General features: G+C 40.1%; 1 protein-coding gene across 4 annotated transcripts; it reads left to right on the plus strand.

The window, feature by feature from the left end:
* Window positions 1-2,738: 2,738 nt before the first annotated feature.
* On the plus strand, window positions 2,739-5,162 carry LOC115201637 (hexokinase-2-like). 4 transcript variants are annotated; one of them, XM_029765434.1, is made up of 5 exons: window positions 2,739-2,879; window positions 3,086-3,231; window positions 3,534-3,643; window positions 3,793-3,874; window positions 5,127-5,162. In XM_029765434.1, the coding sequence occupies exons 1-4, from the start codon at window positions 2,840-2,842 to the stop codon at window positions 3,839-3,841; spliced, it is 345 nt and encodes a 114-aa protein (XP_029621294.1). In that variant the 5' UTR covers window positions 2,739-2,839; the 3' UTR covers window positions 3,842-3,874; window positions 5,127-5,162. The 4 variants fall into 4 exon arrangements, with proteins under 4 accessions (XP_029621294.1, XP_029621293.1, XP_029621292.1 ...); XM_029765433.1 differs by lacking the exon at window positions 5,127-5,162 and adding an exon at window positions 3,967-4,218; XM_029765432.1 differs by lacking the exon at window positions 5,127-5,162 and adding an exon at window positions 3,995-4,218.
* The last annotated feature ends 15,588 nt before the right edge of the window (window positions 5,163-20,750 follow it).

The raw sequence follows: 20,750 nt of genomic DNA on the forward strand, positions 1-20,750 counted from the left end.
TGCACAACTGAGCAAGAGGACAAGTACATTAGTGTCTAGTATGAGAAACAGATGCCTTACAAGTCCTCAACTGGCAGCTTCATTAAATAGTACCCGCAAAACACCTGTCTCAATGTCAACAGTGAAGAGGCGACTCCGGGATGCTGGCCGCCTTCTGGCCATTTTGAGCCTGTAATCGAACCCACAAATGCTGATGCTCCAGATACTCCACTACTCCAAAGAAGACCCGTTTTATTGCTTCTTTAATCATCAACAGTTTTCAGCTGTGCTAACATAATTGCAAAAGGGGTTTCTAATGATCAATTAGCCTTTTCTTTTAAAATGATAAACTTGGATTAGCTAACACAACGTGCCATTGGAACACAGGAGTGATGGTTGCTGATAATGGGCTTCTGTACGCCTATGTAGATATTCCATTAAAAAAATCAGCCGTTTCCAGCTACAATAGTCATTTAAACATTAACAATGTCTACACTATTTCTGATCAATTTGATGTTAATTTAATGGACAAAAAATGTGCTTTTCTTTCAAAAATAAGGACATTTCTAAGTCACCCCAAACTTTGAACAGTAGTGTACATTAACTACAGTATGTTGTAATTTCAAGTAGTCAGCTGTGTGGTTGTCATCAGGGGTTGAATTATTATTTGGTTCTGAAACTATCCCCACAATGATGACTTTTACATAATTTTCAACATAAATACTGTAGTCAATTCCCGGCCCAGTGCAGTAGCAACAGTTAAGCCCTTTTTAAGACTTTTTCATGCTCCATCTTCAACTGTCTGTTTAGTTTTGTTTGAAGTGTGGATACAGGAAACTAAAGAGGACAGCTTTGTACTTCCACCCCCCCCCCCCCCCACAAATGGGCCTCTGAGAATAAAGCATGGAATAGCTTATGTATTTTCAGTCATACTATTCTGAATCATTCACACTTGCAAGGCTCTTATCTAGACCTCTACAATATTTACAGTATGTTAGGTCCTTTATTTGGAGAGAGTCAAGTCTTTCTATAGCTTTGTAGGTTCATTAGTCAGTTATTTGGCTAAAGGTCAGTTGCACATTTTTACAAACTTTAAATAATCTACATTCAGAGTATGTGCATAGTTTATCATCCAACTCATGCAATAATCCGATTTCTCTTGGATCCGTTAAATCTGTCTATTGAAATCTTCATCATTCCAGACTGTTATGTTAAGGGTGGGTCAGACATTAAAATGACCATTCCCTGGCCACAATCTGCTTGCTGGTGGCTGGGTGGAGTAAGCTTATAATTGTACAATCAAAGAATGATAATTGAACTTGACTGTGAAGCTGACTTTTTAGCAGTGATGCCATTTCATCAATACCATGCAGCAAGCATCTGAGCCAGTACTTTCCCAAGGATGCTGGGCAGTTCTGTGGGCAGAGTTAGAGACTCACGTATAGGTCTGCAGCATAAACGGAGGAGGCCGATTCTGTCTAACCTAGGAAATGTAATGCAAAAGGAATCAGATTGCGTTACTCATTTCGAGTTCACAGATTACATTACTAATTACCTTTATTGTCATGTAATCTGTAATCAGTCATCGATTCCTTTTCTCTTTTTAAGTAATCTGCCCAACCATGTTTCTTTTACGGCTGTTTGACCATGTGAGTCTCTGAAATACTTCCTGCAAAAGAAGCAGATTAATCAGAAGACGAAAGCTTTGGGCTTCACCTTCTCTTTCACTTGTGAACAGTCCGAAGTAGTTGAGGTATTTAATACGAAGTAGCTGAGGTATTTAGTCCGAAGTAGCTGAGGTATTTAGTCCGAAGTAGCTGAGGTATTTAGTCCGAAGTAGCTGAGGTATTTAGTCCGAAGTCGCTGAGGTATTTAGCAATGCAGCCTAGGTTCATGATTTACTCTAGACAACTTAAATGGGAGTCTTATCTTAATGAGTATTATCATTCCAAAAACATCAGACAGTCTCCAATGAATTATCAATAGAACTAGATACCTGCAAAGCACCACCCGTAGCACGCGTTCCAGCAGGTATATCTCACTGGTCACCCCCAAAGCCAATTCCTCCTTTGGCCACCTCTCCTTCCAGTTCTCTGCTGCCAATGACTGGAACGAACTACAAAAATCTCTGAAACTGGAAACACTTATCTCCCTCACTAGCTTTAAGCACCAGCTGTCAGAGCAGCTCACAGATCACTGCACCTGTACATAGCCCATCTATAAATAGCCCAAACAACTATCTCTTCCCCTACTGTATTTATTTATTTATTTTGTTCCTTTGCACCCCAGTATTTCTACTTTGCACACTCATCTACTGTCAAATCTACCATTCCAGTGTTTTAATTGCTATATTGTATTTACTTCGCCACCATGGCCTATTTATTGCCTTTACCTCCCTTATCTCACCTCATTTGCTCACATTGTATATAGACTTATTTTTCTACTGTATTATTGACTGTATGTTTGTTTTACTCCATGTGTAACTCATTGTTGTTATATGTGTCGAACTGCTTTGCTTTATCTTGGCCAGGTCGCAGTTGTAAATGAGAACTTGTTCTCAACTTGCCTACCTGGTTAAATAAAGGTGAAATAAATAAATAAAAAATAAAAAGCCACTTACATGTGACTTAACAGTAGGTGTGAACTGCACTGACAAACATTGTCATTGTGTGACTATATATTCAGAGTGAAAGGTTTCTCCTCAGAGTGGCAGTTGTCCTCTTTGCCTGTGAACAATGATAGTTAAACCTCCCTAGCTCTTTCTCTCTTTCTCCCCCCTCTCTCTCTCACTCTCTCCGCCATCCTCCCAGGTACCCCTAGAAAGAGGCCTTAGGATTCCCACAGCACGGCCTACGTTAAAATGCTGCTCTCCTTCGTGTACAGGACAACTGATGGGACAGGTGAGAGGACTGGCTACAGATTGAAGGTTTACCTTGTTATTCATAATGCAGAACATTATCATGTTATTACCATGCTAATACCCTTTATCACACTTTATTCTGAACTGTCACCTAAACAGTTTATGAGATGTTGCTGTTTAAAATCATATAATTAGATTCAAGTTGTTTCATTCAAATTGAAGTGATTACAACGTTTATTATTGCAGAGCGAGGAAAGTACTTGGCTTTGGACCTGGGAGGAACTAACTTCCGGGTGCTGGTGGTGAAGATCCGGAGTGGAATAAGCAAGTCTGTTCGCATGTACAACAAGATCTACGCCATCCCTCTGGAGATCATGCAGGCCACAGGAGAGGTGAGGCTGCCACCGCCCCACTCTGAGGCATGTACTGGACGATCAATGAGTTATCCAGCTAACTTTGATAAACAACCAGAAATAGCTAGTGATTTTCTGCTTTATTAAGAAATCAAAACGTAGATATGTGTTTTGATTGTTGAGTCGATCAGCCCATGCCCATTTCGAGCTTATCTTTCTAAAAAGTAATGTTATTTCAGAGTATTTAGGCAAGTTAGCTGGCTAACTCATTTATCCTGCTTTGCAGGATACCCCTGTGGTGCCAAACCTTAACCTGACTCAAACAAATTCTCTGTTTCCAGGTGTTCAACCACATCTCAGATTTTTCTGGACAACATGGGGATGAAGAATACTCGCCTCCCGCTTGGTTTCACCTTCTCCTTCCCCTTGCAGACAGACAGGAATCGATAAGGTCAAAGTAGAATCGTCATGATAAAGATCAGAAACCTTAATGCCAAAGAATGGCAGTTATTTCAATGCCCTGTCTGCTTAATCAGGGTAAGACATTCCATTATTTTTCAAGTATGTAACCGCTCTCCATTGTAATACTTCCTTCCTTAGGGAAGTTTGGTTAGCTGGACCACAGACTGTGAAGGAAGTGATGTGGTAGAAATGCTGCGAGAAGCTTATAAGAACAAGGAATGTAAGTGAAATGGAACAAGCCCTACTGTGCTCTGTAATAGCTAGTCTAGATGGAAATAACTATACTATCGGCAATTATAAAAGTATCCATAGGCCAAATGTAATATTTTGTTTCCTGTAGCAATTTGATCTGGATATTCTTGCTGTGGTGAATGACACAGCGTGCACAATGATGTGGTCATATGAAGACCCCAAGTGTGAGATAGGACTCATTGCTGGTATGTAGGGCCTAGCTATTCTCAGCCCTGGTGATTTTATATTGCACTACACTAACAAAACAGTGAGATGTGTATGATCTCAGAGTGAAATGCTGCCCCCTAGGGACAAGGAGTAACGTGTGTTACATGGAAGAAATGAGAAACATGGAGATGGTGGAGAACACAAGTGTATATATACATAATATACAAAGGACAATTGGGCTAGTGGGCGGGGCTAGGGGCGGGGCTAGTGGGTACAATATCACATTACACAACGACCTTAAGGGACATACATACACTTATTATTCTAACAGCTTTGTTGTTAGTAGAGTATTTAATTGTCTTAAAATATAGTTCAATTTCTTTTTGTAAGGTAAGAAAATGTGGTGTTTGTAAATTTACATTTGTGAATATGAAATTTGGCCAAAGGAACAATGAAATTAATTACATAAAAATGTTTCAGCTTATTTGTATTGTAGGTAAATAATCCAAGCAGTACATCTCTCCACAATAGTGTAACATCTTCATTACATTTACATTTAAGTCATTTAGCAGACGCTCTTATCCAGAGCGACTTACAAATTGGTGCATTCACCTTATGATATCCAGTGGAACAACCACTTTACAATAGTGCATCTAAATCTTTTTTTTTGGGGGGGGGGGTTAGAAGGATTACTTTATCCTATCCCAGGTATTCCTTAAAGAGGTGGGGTTTCAGGTGTCTCCGGAAGGTGGTGATTGACTCCGCTGTCCTTGCGTCGTGAGGGAGCTTGTTCCACCATTGGGGTACCAGAGCAGCGAACAGTTTTGACTGGGCTGAGCGGGAACTGTGCTTCCTCAGAGGTAGGGAGGCGAGCAGCCCAGAGGTGGATGAACGCAGTGCCCTTGTTTGGGTGTAGGGCCTGATCAGAGCCTGAAGGTACGGAGGTGCCGTTCCCCTCACAGCTCCGTAGGCAAGCACCATGGTCTTGTAGCGGATGCGAGCTTCAACTGGAAGCCAGTGGAGAAATCTTCATAAATGTGTTCAATAATAAATCTACTGATGTCTTTCCACAGTTTCCTGACATGAATACAATGCCAAAAAAGATGCAACACTGTTTCTGGGTGGTCATTACAAAAGGTACAATTTGAGTTTATGTTTTCCTTAAACTTCTTCATATAGTGGTTGGCAGGATAATATTAATGAACAATTTTAAAAGAAACTTCCTTAATTTTGTTAACAAGTAGGCATGTGTGGCAACATCCAAACTTTTTAACAAAAGATATTATCAATAAATCCATTCCAATAAGGCATGACATAAGGTATAGATTCAACATCCTGCTGAAACAAGGTTTCTATCGGTCTTGTTGAATGGACCAAAAGAGAGGGGTCAACAGGGTCAATGGAAGGTAGGCTCTGAGGGTCAGGTCTTGACACGTTCCTGAATAATAAAGCAACACCTGATGGAATGGCATCTAAAACAATTGCAGAATCTTTAGGTGTTACAGGGACCTTGTAAAGTGATAAGAATTCCTTATAACTAAGTAAAAAACCCTCTGCATTTACCAGTTGGCTCACCAATAGGATATTATTTCAGAACCAATATTCTAAAAACAAATAAGTATTTTTATACAATGTATCACGATTATTCCATGTATAATATCTGTGTGGAGAAAATTTATAAGCAGAATTTAAGGACCATGACAAGAAAACCTGCCGATGAAAAGCAGAAAGTGTCACTGTAACTTTGTCAATATTATAATTGCAAACCAACATGAAGTTAAGGCCACCAAAAGTAGAGAAGACATGATGAGGAATAAAATTCTACATAGAAGTGGATCTTCTTAGGAATTGTTTTATCCAATTGATCTTAAAAGTAGTAAAGGTAGTAAAGTCCAGAAAATTCAGCCCACCATACTCATAAGTGTTCATTACAACAGTTTTCCTAATGTAATGGGTACGGTTTCTCCACAGAAAGTTGAAAACCATCTGGTCTATCTCCTTGCTTATTTTACTGTCAAGATACTGTCAAGATAGAGCGCCATATGTTAGTCTAGAGATACTCTCAGCCTTGGTTATTAGGACTCTTCCTTTTAAAGATGAAGTCCCTCTTTAGCCATTGATTTAGTTTCTTCTGCGTTTTTTTTATAAGAGGGTTAAAATGGAGTAAGCCTCTAGACTTCTGATCCTTAATAATGGTTACGCCTAAATATGTACAGTTTAAGTTGAAAGTTTACATACACCTTGGCCAAATACATTTAAACACAGGTTAACAATTCCTGACATTTAATCCTCGTAAAAATTCTCTGTCTTAGGTCAGTTAGGATCACCGTTTATTTTAAGAATGTGAAATGTCAGAATAATAGTAGACAGTAGGATTTATTTCAGCTTTTATTTCTTTCATCACATTCCCTGTGGGTCAGAAGTTTACATACACTTAATTAGTATTTGGTAGCATTGCCTTTAAATTGTTTAACTTGGGTCAAACATTTCAGGTAGCCTTCCACAAGCTTCCCACAATAAGTTGGGTGAATTTTGGCCCATTCCTCCTGACAGAGCTGGTGTAACTGAGTCAGGTTTGTAGGCCTCCTTGCTCGCACAGGCCTTTTCAGTTCTGCCCACAAATTTTCTATAGGATTGAGGTCAGGGCTTTGTGATGGCCACTCCAATACCTTGACTTTGTTGTCCTTAAGCCATTTTGCCACAACTTTGGAAGTATGCTTGGGGTCATCGTCCATTTGGAAGACCCATTTGTGGCCAAGCTTTAACTTCCTGACTGATGTCTTGAGATGTTGCTTCAATATATCCACACAATTTTCTTTCCTCATGATGCCATCTATTTTGTGAAGGGCACCAGGCCCTCCTGCAGCAAAGCACCCCCACAACATGATGCTGCCACCTCTGTGCTTCACGGTTGGGATGGTGTTCTTAGGCTTGCAAGCCTCCCCCCTTTTCCTCCAAAAATAAAGATGGTCATTATGGCCAAACAGTTCTATTTTTGTTTCATCAGACTAGAGGACATTTCTCCAAAAAGTACGATCTTTGTCCCCATGTGCAGTTGCAAACCGTAGTCTGGCATTTTTATGGCGGTTTTGGAGCAGTGGCTTCTTCCTTGCTGAGCGGCCTTTCAGGTTATTTCGATATAGGACTCTAACTGTGGATATAGATACTTTTGTATCGGTTTCCTCCAGCATCTTCACAAGGTCCTTTGCTGTTGTTCTGGGATTGATTTGCACTTTTTGCACCAAAGTACGTTCATCTCTAGGAGACAAAATGCGTCTCCTTCCAGAGCGGTATGACGGCTGCGTGGTCCCATGGTGTTTATACTTGCGTACTATTGTTTGTACAGATGAACGTGGTACCTTCAGGCATTTGAAAATTGCTCCCAAGGATGAACCAGACTTGTGGAGGTATACCATTTTTTCCTTAGGTCTTGGCTGATTTCTTTTGATTTTCCCTTGTCGTCAAGCAAAGAGACACTTAGTTTGAAGGTAGGCCTTGAAATATATCCACAGGTACACCTCCAATTGACTCAAATGATGTCAATTAGCCTATCAGAAGCTTCTAAAGCCATGACATAATTTTCTGGAATTTTCCAAGCTGTTTAAAGGCACAGGCAACTTAGTGTATGTAAACGTCTGACCCACTGGAATTGTGATACAGTGAATTATAAGTGAAATAATCGGTCTGTAAACAATTGTTGGTAAAATTACTTGTGTCATGCACATAGTAGATGTCCTAACCGACTTGCCAAAACTATAGTTTGTTAGCAAGAAATTTATGGAGTGGTTGAAAAACTAGTTTAAATGACTACAACCTAAGTGTATGTAAAACTTTCGACTTCAACTGTAAGTTCTTCTATCACTGGAATACCATAATTTGAAGGTGTCACACAATCTTTGACAGCCATGAGTTCACATTTATTAATGTTAAGATATAGACCAGATGCTTTGGAAAAGGATTGTATCACATTGATCGATATGGGAATTTGGTTAGCGTCTTTCAGAAAAAATGTAGTATCGTCAGCCAGCTGGCTTCTAATTTCTTTACCAGCTCTGGAAATACCTTGTACAGGACTATTATTTAAAGAATTTGTAAGAAGTTGGGTGATTAATAGATATGGAGAGATAGTACAACCAAGCCCAATTCCTCTCTTTAACTCAAATCTAGGTGAGGTGCCATATTTCAAGTTGATAGAGCTGTTACCATATGTATCGAGATTCTTAATAGCCTTACAGAAAAAAATCCCCAAGCCAAATTTCTCAAGAGAGTGGAAGAGGAACTGATGCTCTACTGTGTCAAATGCTTTATAAAAAACTACAAATAATATGAAGCTATCCTCGGTTATTAGGTCTGAGTAGTCAAGTAGGTCTAATACTAGTCTGATATTGTTAGAAATATGTCTGTTCCTCATAAAGCCAGACTGTGTTTCATCAATGATTGCATCCAGGACTTCTTTAATTATTTTTGCAAGTAGTAAGGCTAATATCTTATGGTCACTATTAAGAAGATAAATTGGACGCCAGTTATCGATGAGCAGCACTTCTTTTTTAGGCTTAGGCATCAGTGTTATTAACCCCTGACTCATTGTAGGAGGGAGAACATTATTTAAAACACTCTCTAAAAAGACTTCAAATAGCTACTTGTTCAGAAAAGTATTTGTAAAATTCTGAAGTAATTCCATCAACACCTGGTGATTTATTGTTCTTTAGATGTTTGATTGACTCTATAATCTCTTCAACGTTGATGGGTTCATCACACTGTTTAGATTCTATATCACTGATAGAGTGAACATTATTCAGTGAGTCAAAAAACATATCTGTGGATTCCTGACAGTACGTAGAGCTATACAATTTCCTGTAAAAATTGCTACAATATTTAGCAATTCATTTTTGGTCATCTGTAATAACACCATCAATGTTTAACTTGTGGATAGTGTTATTTGTAGAGTGAAATTTTTCAAGTCTAAAGAAATAGGATGAATTCTGTTCTCCCTCCTCAATCCATTTTTTCCTAGATATAATAATGTCTCCTTCTGCTTTTAATCTCTATATATTATCCAGTTTATTTAATCTATATATATTATCCAGTTTATTGAATCTATATATATTATCCAGTTTATTGAATCTATATATATTATCCAGTTTATTTTGTAACTTAATCAGTTGAATCTTCTCCTCCCAGAGAGGCCGGCTGGGGACCTCTGAGAAAGGGAAGTGTGTGTGGTACATTGTCTCCGCCTGGTGGCCACCGTTGTCGATACAATCCGATAGAACTGTGGGCCGAACCAAATGAACATCACTGTGGGGGTGAACGGAACGCTCTACAAGCTGCATCCACAGTGAGTAGTCTCCAGGGGCAACGGAATTTTCGATTTCACAGGATTATAATTATACTTGTGTCGTTTTATTGGTATAACGAAAGAAGAGGATATAATATTTCTGGTCAGATGAGACACAGCAAGGAAAGACAAATCAACCCTCTAGGGGCAACATGTGGTCAGGAGTCAAACTAACTCGAAGGCTGCAGTCCAAACACTTAAAAAAGACACACCCTATCCCCTCAGCCCTCAAATTAAGTGGAGACTTCTGATGACGTATCATGACGTCTGACAAGCATACGCTTGCAAGGCGAGGGAGGAAATAGTGATTTTTAAAAGGACCACCATTGGCTGGAAATTCGTCACTCGTTCATCCCGCGATGATTGTGTTTTCAGCCACCGGTAGCTTGTGGATGCTTTATATGCACTACAGTCAAATATGAGTGTATGTCTACTTATATTACATATGTAATTATTAATATACGCCTACTGTGTGATAGCTAGCAAAATAATTAGCTAACTAGCGTTAGCCTGCCTAGCTGGAACTTCTGAAGAAGGAATATGTTTTATTTCTACAATTTCTGAAAGATAACCAAAAACATATTTACTTTTTACGAGACGTGTTTGTGCCGTCATGTGCATTATTAGCACAATTTCTAATTTATTTGCATTCGTTTTTACTTACACTTGTATGTTGACTTCTCCATTGATGTTGTTTTTAAGTTTTCGCAGACTTTTCTTAGCGGATGTACAATCGTCGCGAATTGAATTATGGGGAGTTTCAGCCCCGGAGTGAACATAATTGTACACTCGCAAAGCCGACTACCCTTGCTTGGCTAATCATTTGGACCCCCTCCAAGATGACGTGGATTCCACCAAGGGCATAATGTGAGGGTGTGTCTTTTATGAGTTTGAACCGCAGGCCTAGTCCAGACCTTGACAGCATATAGTCAGGAGTCAAACTCACACCTGGTCCAGACTTTGGCAGCATATAGTCAGGAGTCAAACTAACACCTAGTCCCGACAATATATGTTTGTATTTATTATGGATCCCCATTAGTTGCCAAGGCAGCAGCTACTCTTCCTGGGGTCCAACAACATTAGGGCAGTTATACAGTTTAAAATATTACATAACATTACATTTCGTAACACTTTACCCTATACATTTAGAGTGTTCCCTCAGGCTACTATCACATATTTACAATACAGCATCCATGTGTACGTGTGTGTAGAGTGTGTGCCTAATCATGTGTATGTGTGTCTGTGCCTGTGTGTGTGTCTCTTCACAGTCCCTGCTGTTCCTTAAGGTGTATTTTTATCTGTTTTTCAAATCTGATTCTACTAGTTCAGTGGTTCCCAAAGTTGTTAGAGTCCCGTAGCCCTTCAAACATTCAACCTCCAGCTGCGTACCCCCTCTAGCACCAGGGTCAGCGCACTCTCAAATGTTGTTTTTTGTCATCATTGTAAGCCTGTAAACTCACCACGGGTTAATGAGAAGGGTGTGATTGAAATGATGCACATAACTCTGCAATGTTGGGTTGTATTGGAGAGAGTCTCAGGATTAAATCATTTTCCACACACAGTCTGTGCCTGTATTTAGTTTCCATGCTAGTGATGGCCAAGAAACCCCTCTCACATAGGTACGTGGTTGCAAAGGGCATCAGTGTCTTAACAGCGCGATTTGCCAAGGCAGGATACTCTGAGCGCAGCCAAATCCAGAAATCTGGCAGTGGCTTCTGATTTAAATTCAATTTTCACAGAACCACTTGAATGCAATTTCGATGAGGCTTTCTTGTTCAGATATCGGTAAGTGGACTGGAGGTAGAGCATGAAAGGGATAACGAATCCAGTTGTTTGTGTCATTCGTTTCAGGAAAGTACCTGCGTAATTGCGCACCCAACTCACTCAGGTGCTTCGCTATATCACATTTGACATTGTCTGTAAGCTTGAGTTCATTTGCACACAAAAAATGATACAATGATGGAAAGACTTGTGTGTTGTCCTTGTTAATGCAGACAGAGAAGAGCTCCAACTTCTTAATCATAGCCTCAATTTTGTCCCACATATTGAATATAGTTGCAGAGAGTCCCTGTAATCCTAGATTCAGATCATTCAGGTGAGAAAAAACATCACCCAGATAGGCCAGTCGTCTGAGAAACTCGTCATCATGCAAGCGGTCAGACAAGTGAAAATTATGGTCAGTAAAGAAAACTTTAAGCACGTCTCTCAATTCAAAAAAATGGGTCAGTACTTTGCCCCTTGATAACCTGCGCACTTCTGTATGTTGTAAAAGCATTACGTGGTCGCTGCCCTTTCACTGCATAGTGCAGAAAATACACGAGAGTTCAGAGGCCTTGCTTTAACAAAGTTAACCATTTTCACTGTAGTGTCCAAAACGTCTTTCAAGCTGTCAAGCATTCCTTTGGCAGCAAGAGCCTCTCGGTGGATGCTGCAGTGTACCCAAGTGGCATCGGGAGCAACTGCTTGTACGCGCGTTACCACTCCACTAGGTCTCCCAGTCATGACTTTTGCACCATCAGTACAGATACCAACACATCTTGACCACCAAAGTCTATTTGATGTCACAAAGCTGTCCCGTACTTAAAAAATATCCTCTCATGATGTCCTGGTTTCCAGTCGTTTGCAGAAGAGAATGTCTCCTAATTGACCCCCCATAACGGACATATAACTCACCACATAAAAACGCTTCTAGCCCCTTCTTATTTATGGTATTATAGATCTTACTACTCGAAAGTCGTCTTAATTCTCGCTCAAAAAACTCCTGTGGCTTATTTTTCAAATTGGCATGTTTTGTTTCTAAATGTCTGCGCAAGAGTGAAGGTTTCATCGCGTTGTGAGATAGTACTTTTGCACATATAACACACTGTGGCTGAGGAAAGGCACTACTCCCAATATAAGTGAACCCCAAATCAATGTAGTTCTCATCATATTTGCGCCTCTTCGATGTCCCTGTCTGTTGTTCGGTGCTTTCCCGGGTAAGCGGGCAGTAGCTCTTTGGCTGCATCAGATTCACAACTGTCAGTGTCCATGCTAGCTGGGCTAACAACAAATGTAGAATTACTGATGCTAGCATTGGATGTGCTCGTGGAAGCAGAACAACTTTTGTCATGGACAGGTGTAGTACTGGTGTAGTACTGCTGGTAGTAGCAGTACTACCAGTAGAGCTGGTATGTGTCTCTATGGATGCGGGCCTTACTTTTTTTTAACCATTTATCAATTTTCGAGCAAACGGAATGAGCAGCAGCTACGTTTGGCTACATACGGACCGTTAGTGGAATTCACACGAGAGAGTAACGGTTAATGTGATTGGATGTTAATTATTTGACTACGCTAGCTGTATTTGACATTTTGTTGTTATTTCGCTGAATACTAGATGGTTTAATTTTATATTTGGCAGTGAAACAAGGCTACTCGGGCAAGAAAAAAACCTCACCCAAATGTATAGCCCAGTTGGAAAATATAAATGGACTATATTTTTTTATTTGGTGTACCCCCGACGGCATTGCGCGCACCCCAGTTTGGGAATACCTGTACTAGTTGCATCAGTTACCTGATGTAGAATAGAGTTCCACATAGCCATGGCTTTATGTAGTACAGTTTGCCTCCCATAGTCTGTTCTTCATTTGGGGATTGTGAAGAGACCTTTGGTGGCATGTCTTGTGGGGTATGCAAGGGTGTCTGAGCTGTATGCTGGTAGTTTAAACAGACACCTCGGTGCATTCAGCATGTTTACACTTTTTACAAAAACAAGTAGTGATGAAGTCAATCTCTCAATCTCTCCGTTCCATCTCAAATTGCTCAAATAAACAGCAAACCTGGTTTAAAAAAACATAAAGCAACACCTCACGGCACAACGACTCTCCCGTGTTTGACTAGAATAGATAGTTTGTGTGTATGTATTGATATTTAGGCTACGTGTGCCTTTTGTAAAAAAAATTAAAAAAAAGATGTATGTACAGTTGAAGTTGGAAGTTCCCATACACCGTAGCCAAATACATTGAAACTCAGTTTTTCACAATTCCTGACATGTAATCCTAGTAAAAATTCCCTGTTTTAGGTCAGTTAGGATCACGACTTTATTTTAAGAATATGAAATAATAGTAGGGAGAAGAATTTATTTCAGCTTTTATTTCTTTCATCACATTCCCTGTGGGTCAGAAGTTTACATGCACTCAATTAGTATTTGGTAGCATTGCCTTTAAATTGTTGAACTTGGGTCGAACGTTTCAGGTAGCCTTCCACAAGCTTCCCACAATAAGTTGGGTGAATTTTGGCCCATTCCTCCTGACAGAGCTGGTGTAACTGAGTCAGGTTTGTAGGCCTCCTTGCTCGCACACGCTTTTTCAGTTCTGCCCACAAATTTTCTATGGGATTGAGGTCAGGGCTTTGTGATGGTCACTCCAATAACTTGACTTTGTTGTCCTTAAGCCATTTTGCCACAAATTTGAATGTATGCTTGGGATCATTGTCCATTTGGAAGACCCATTTGCGACCAAGCTTTAACTTCCTGACTGATGTCTTGAGATGTTGCTTCAATATATCCACAGAATGTTCCATCCTCATGATGCAATCTATTTTGTGAAGTGTACCAGTCCCTCCTTCAGCAAAGCATCCCCACAACATGATGCTGCCACCCCCATGCTTCACGGTTGGGATGGTGTTCTTCGGCTTGCAAGCATCCCCCTTTTTCCTCCAAACATAACGATGGTCATTATGGCCAAACAGTTCTATTTTTGTTTCATCAGACCAGAGGACATTTCTCCAAAAAGTACGATCTTTGTCCCCATGTGCAGTTGCAAACCGTGGTCTGTTTTTTTTATGGCGGTTTTGGATCAGTGGCTTCTTCCTTGCTGAGCGACATTTCAGGTTATGTTGATATTGGACTCGATTTAAGGTGGATATAGATACTTTTTCACCTTTCCTCCAGCATCTTCACAAGGTCCTTTGCTGTTGTTCTTTTCACACCAAAGGATGAACCAGACATGTGGAGGTCTATAATTTTTTTTCTGAGGTCTTGGTTAATTTCTTTTGATTTTCCCATGATGTCAAGGAAAGAGGCACTGAGTTTGAAGTTAGGCCTTGAAATACATCCACAGGTACACTTCCAATTGACTCAAATTATGTCAATTAGCTTATAACATCATTTTCTGGAATTTTCCAAGCTGTTTAAACGGCACAGTCAACTTAGTGTGTGTAAACTTCTGACCCACTGGAATTGTGATACAGTGAATTATAAGTAAAATAATCTGTCTGTAAACAGTTGTGGGAAAAATGACTTGTGTCATTCACAAAGTAGATGTCCTAACCAACTTGCCAAAACTATAGTTTGTTAACAAGAAATTTGTGGACTGGTTGAAAAACTAGTTTTAAGTGACTCCAACCTAAGTGTATGTAAACTTCCGACTTCAACTGTAATAGGGGACATTCCAATGTTGTAACACAGGATATGAATAAAAATGAATCACTTTACCTGACTGTGTAACTGAATTCTACAGGAGGTGACAATTGAATATAGATTTGGAAACCATTGGTAAGTGTCAATATGTCTTACTCAACACATGCTAAATACTAAGAAATTAGGTTTCCTCAAGGGTTCTTTGGGAAGGGTGATGGTTCGATGACCCAAAGAACCCTTTGAGTACTGGAATGGTTCTTTGCAGTTCAAAAAAAATGTCTTTCCTCTTTTAGTGATATTTCAAATGTAGGGGTGGCGGCTCATTGGAATATTTTGGGGCATGGTTTGAGCACTGCTCTTTTTGTGCAACCATGAGTGAGCGTGTCATTCCAGTTTACCCAATCTGTTGTGTTATGCAATTATTACACGTTAGATATAAGACGATGGCCAGTAATGGTGTCTTGTGAAAGACTCACATATGGCCTTAACAAAGAGCTGCAGTTAGTTTCAGAACGAGTGGCAAGAAACAAGTCAGTCCTAAATAAATACAAATGATTTGCTAAACCCTAAACCTAAACAAAATCTTGTAATAAATAATGTGGAAACAGAGCAAGTTGAGGTGATTAAACTGCTTGGAGTAACCCTGGATTGTAAACTGTCATGGTCAAAACATGTTGATACAACAGTCGCTAAGATGGGGAGAAGTCCGTCCATAATAAAGTGCAGCTCTGCCTTTTTAACAACACAATCAACAAAACAGATCCTACAGGTCCTAGTTTCTTGGACATGGGCTACTGTTCAGTCATGTGGTCAGGTGCCCAAAAGAGGGACTTCGGGAAATTACAATTGGCTCAGAACAGGGCAGCATGGCTGGCCCTTAAATGTACACGGAGAGCTAACATAAATAATATGCATGTCAATCTCTCATGGCTCAAACTGGAGGTATTTGGTATTTTATTACGATCCCCATTAGCTGTTGTGAAAGCAGCAGCTACTCTTCCTGGGGTCCACACAGAACATGAAACATGACATAATACAGAACATTAATAGACATGAACAGCTCAAGGACAGAACTACATACAGTTGAAGTCGGAAGTTTACATACACTTAGGTTGAAGTCATTAAAACTCGTTTTTCAACCACTCCACAAATTTCTTGTTAACAAACTATAGTTTTGGCAATTCGGTTAGAACATCTACTTTGTGCATGACAAGTCATTTTTCCAAAAATTGTTTACAGACAGATTATTTCACTGTATCCCAATTCCAGTGGGTCAGAAGTTTACATACACTAAGTTGACTGTGCCTTTAAACAGCTTGGAAAATTCCAGAAAATGATGTCATGGCTTTAGAAGCTTCTGATAGGCTAATTGACATCATTTGAGTCAATTGGATGTGTACCTGTAGATGTATTTCAAGGCCTACCTTCAAACTCAGTGCCTCTTTCCTTGACATCATGGGAAAAATCAAAAGAAATCAGCCAAGACCTCAGAAAAAAAATTATAGACCTCCACAAGTCTGGTTCATCCTTGGGAGCAATTTCCAAACGCCTGAAGGTACCACGTTCATCTGTACAAACAATAGTACGCAAGTATAAACACCATGGGACCATGCATCCGTCATACCACTCAGGAAGGAGACGCGTTCTGTCTCCTAGAGATGAACGTACTTTGGTGCGAAAAGTGAAAATCAATCCCAGAACAACAGCAAAGGACCTTGTGAAGATCCTGGAGGAAACAGGTACAAAAGTATCTATATCCACAGTAAAACAAGTCCTATATTGACATAACCTGAAAGGCCGCTCAGCAAGGAAGAAGCCACTGCTCCAAAACCGCCATAAAAAAGCTAGACTACGGCTTGCAACTGCACATGGGGACAAAGATCATACTTTTTGGAGAAATGTCCTCTGGTCTGATGAAACAAAAATGGAACTGTTTTTCCATAATGACCATCGTTATTTTTGGAGGAAAAGGGGGAGGCTTGCAAGCCGATGAACACCATCCCAACCCGTGAACAATAGGGGTGGCAGCATCATGTTGTGGGGATGCTTTGCTGCAGGAGGAACTGGTGCACTTCACAAAATAGATGGCATCATGAGGGAAAAAAATGATGTGGATATATTGAAGCAACATCTCAAGACATCAGTAAAGAAGTTAAAGCTTGGTCGCAAATGGGTCTTCCAAATGGACAATGACCCCAAGCATACTTCCAAAGTTGTGGCAAAATGACTTAAGGACAACAAAGTCAAGGTATTGGAGTGGCCATCACAAAGCCCTGACCTCAATCCTATAGAACATTTGTGGGCAGAACTGAAAAAGCGTGTGTGAGCAAGGAGGCTTACAAACCTAACTCAGTTACACCACAACTGTCAGGAGGAATGGGCCAAAATTCACCCAACTTATTGTTTGACCCAAGTTAAACAATTTAAAGGCAATGCTACCAAATACTAATTGAGTGTATGGAAACTTCTGACCCACAGGGAATGTGATGAAATAAATAGAATGATTTATTTCAGCTTTTATATACTATTATTCTTACATTTCATATTCTTAAAATAAAGTGGAGATCCTAACTGACCTAAAATAGGGAATTTTTACTCAGATTAAATGTCAGGAATTGTGAAAAACTGAGTTTAAATGTATTAGGTGTATGTAAACTTCTGACTTCAACTGTATGTTGGCTAAATTAGACCCCTAGTGGGATTAAATGGAAGAGTTAAACCAGGGCTGCTGCATGCTACGTCATAAAACCATACACAGTAGTAGAGGGAAAACCTTGCTCACGGTAATCCCTCTCTGTCCTAGTAGCAACCTAGCCTCCTGGGTTAATGATTCAGCTCATTCAGGTTTAGGGGCTGCTGCATGCTGTAGGTCACACTCGCAAAACCAGCATATAAACAGCACTATGTACTGACATACTGTACATGCCCCCCTCAATGTATAGGATGATTATGGCTATTTTAAGAATTGTGAAGGTCCCTTAGAGGGCATTGGGCCAACCTGTGATTTCTTTGTGCATTTCTAAAGAGAGGCAAGGTGTCTGGCAGATTTAATGAAGCCTTTGTTGCTCCTTTGGCTGAAGATATTTGGTTGCATTCATTCAGTATTCTTGTTTTTTTTAATGTTGTAACAATAAGAGCTTTCAGTCAGAAATACAGTATCACAAGGGGAATCGGCATAGATATGTGATTCTGAAGGACTGCAGACACACTGGGCCCGGCAAAGTAGCATAGTCACCATTTGATTATATAATGAATCACCCTCTCTCAAATCCCGGCCAATCCTATCTGGAGGAACAAGTTGGTAGCACTGATTTACGTTGAGATTACCTAATCTTATTGAGGAGAAGACTTTCCTTTTTCCTTCAACCACGGAGAACATGAAGAGATTGAAGATAGACGAAGTGAGAGATGATGAAGATATTTTACCACATCCTACTGTACGTATCACTCAACTATCTCATTAAGTGGAGGGAGATGCTAGGATTGTCATGAATGTGCATTATAGTTAGCTGAACAAAGCAAATTCAACTGAAGCCATTGCTTAATACCGTACTGAGTGTTTGTTAATTGGATTATTGGACAGGAACATAAGGCATTAGCTGTGTGATAGATAGAAATGTTGGGAGCTGGATAACTTGTATGAAAACTGATGTACATGGCTTATTCACAACATTGCCTGAAGATGTTTTGTTGATGAACACCACTGACCTTTCTTCTGTAGACCACTCGAACTGAATCACTTATGTGACAATAGACAATACAAGCATAATGAAATGATTTGTGTTACAGTATTACTTCTCGTGTTTCAACTTTTCTGTAAAAAATCTCAAATCTAATATTAATACATTTAAAAAATAATCTAAAAATAATACCCCAGCATAGGGGGACACATTTATTATTGTGATTTTCTCCCCACCAGGTTCAAACTGTTCACTCTATGTGTGGCTGTAAAATAAAGTGAATATTTGAATGGTCACCTCATAAAACGTGACTCATACATTGCACATGATCAAAATCCCATTCTATTGCTCAGTGTGAATTCCTACTCATCCCAGCTCTTTGGAGGAACATTTCCTCTCCGTTATCTACTGTGTAAACATCATTTATGTTGTCACCATGGTGATTCTAACTGAAACTGCCACTGACAGGAAGTCACTTTATGTTTATGAAGACTGTGTTGGTTGGTTGTGTGTCTGTGTTACACATTGGATATGCATGCAATCACACCTCACCCTCTATAGTATACTATAGCTGAGTAATACCAAGTTTTAACATTTTGAATGAATTCCCTGTTTTATTAGTATTGATGGAAAACCCAAGCCTAGTGGATTTAGGTTTCTGTGAATAGTAACATGGTAACAGATCTGCTTTCATTGTCTTTAAAATTGTAAAGCGATGATTGAGTTCAGCAGGTGTGCTGGAGCCCTCTCTCTATCATGCTTTCAGTCTCTGTCTCTCTCACACTCTCTCTAACGTTATGCGCACACACACACACACACACACACACACACACACACACACACACACACACACACACACACACACACACACACACAGACACACACACACAGACACACACACACACACACACACACACACACACACACAGACACACAGACACACACACACAGACACACACACACACACACACACACACACACAGACACACACACACACACACACACACAGACACACACACACACACACACACACACACACACACACACACACACACACACACACGCACACACACACACACACACACACACACACACACACAGACACACACACACAACACACAGACACACACACACACACACACAGACACACACACACACACACACACACACACAGACACACACACACACACACACACACACACAGACACACACACACACACACACAGACACACACACACACACACACACACAGACACACACACACACACACACACACACAGACACACACACACACACACACACACACACACACACACACATTTTCCCCCGTCAACCTGTTCTTCTTTCACTATTTCTAAATTCTGAAATATATTTTATTTTTAATTTCACCTTTATTTAACCAGGGAGGCCAGTTGAGAACAAGTTCTCATTTACAACTGCGACCTGGCCAAGATAAAGCAAAGCAGTGCAACCAAGAACAACAACCCAGAGTTACACATAAACAAAAGTACAGTCAATAACACAATAGAAAAATATATGTACAGTGTGTGCAAATGTTGAAGAGTAGGGAGGCAAGGCAATAAATAGGCCATAGAGGCGAAATAATTACAATTTAGCATTAACACTGGAGTGATCGATGTGCAGATGATGATGTGCATGTAGAGATAATGGGGTGCAAAAGAGCAACAAAAAAAAAACATTTGGATGAGGTGTTCTTTTTACAGATGGGCTGTGTACAGGTACAGTGATCGGTAAGCTGCTCTGACAGCAAATGCTTAAAGTTAGAGAGGGAGATATAAGTCTCCAGCTTCAGATTTTTGCAATTTGTTCAAGTCATTGGCAGCAGAGAACTGGAAGGAAAGGAGGTGTTAGCTTTGGGGGTGACCAGTGAAATATACCTGCTGGAGCACGTGCTACGGGTGGGTGTTGCTATCGTGACCAGTGAGCTGAGATAAGGTGGATCTTTACCTAGCAAAGACTTATAGATGACCTGGAGCCAGTGGGTTTGGCAACGAATATGTAGCAAGGGCCAGCCAACGAGAGCATACAGGTCGCAGTGGTAGGTAGTATATGGGGCTTTGGTGACAAAACGGATGGCACTGTGATAGACTACATCCAATTTGCTGAGTAGAGTGTTGGAGGCTATTTTGTAAATAACATCGCCGAAATCAAGGATTGGTAGGATAGTCCGTTTTACGGGAGTATGTTTGGCAGCATGAGTGAAGGAGGCTTTGTTGCGAAATAGGAAGCCGATTCTAGATTTAATTTTGGATTGGAGATGCTT

This window comes from Salmo trutta, chromosome 10 (genome assembly GCF_901001165.1).
Source record: "Salmo trutta chromosome 10, fSalTru1.1, whole genome shotgun sequence".
Taxonomy (NCBI): domain Eukaryota; kingdom Metazoa; phylum Chordata; class Actinopteri; order Salmoniformes; family Salmonidae; genus Salmo; species Salmo trutta.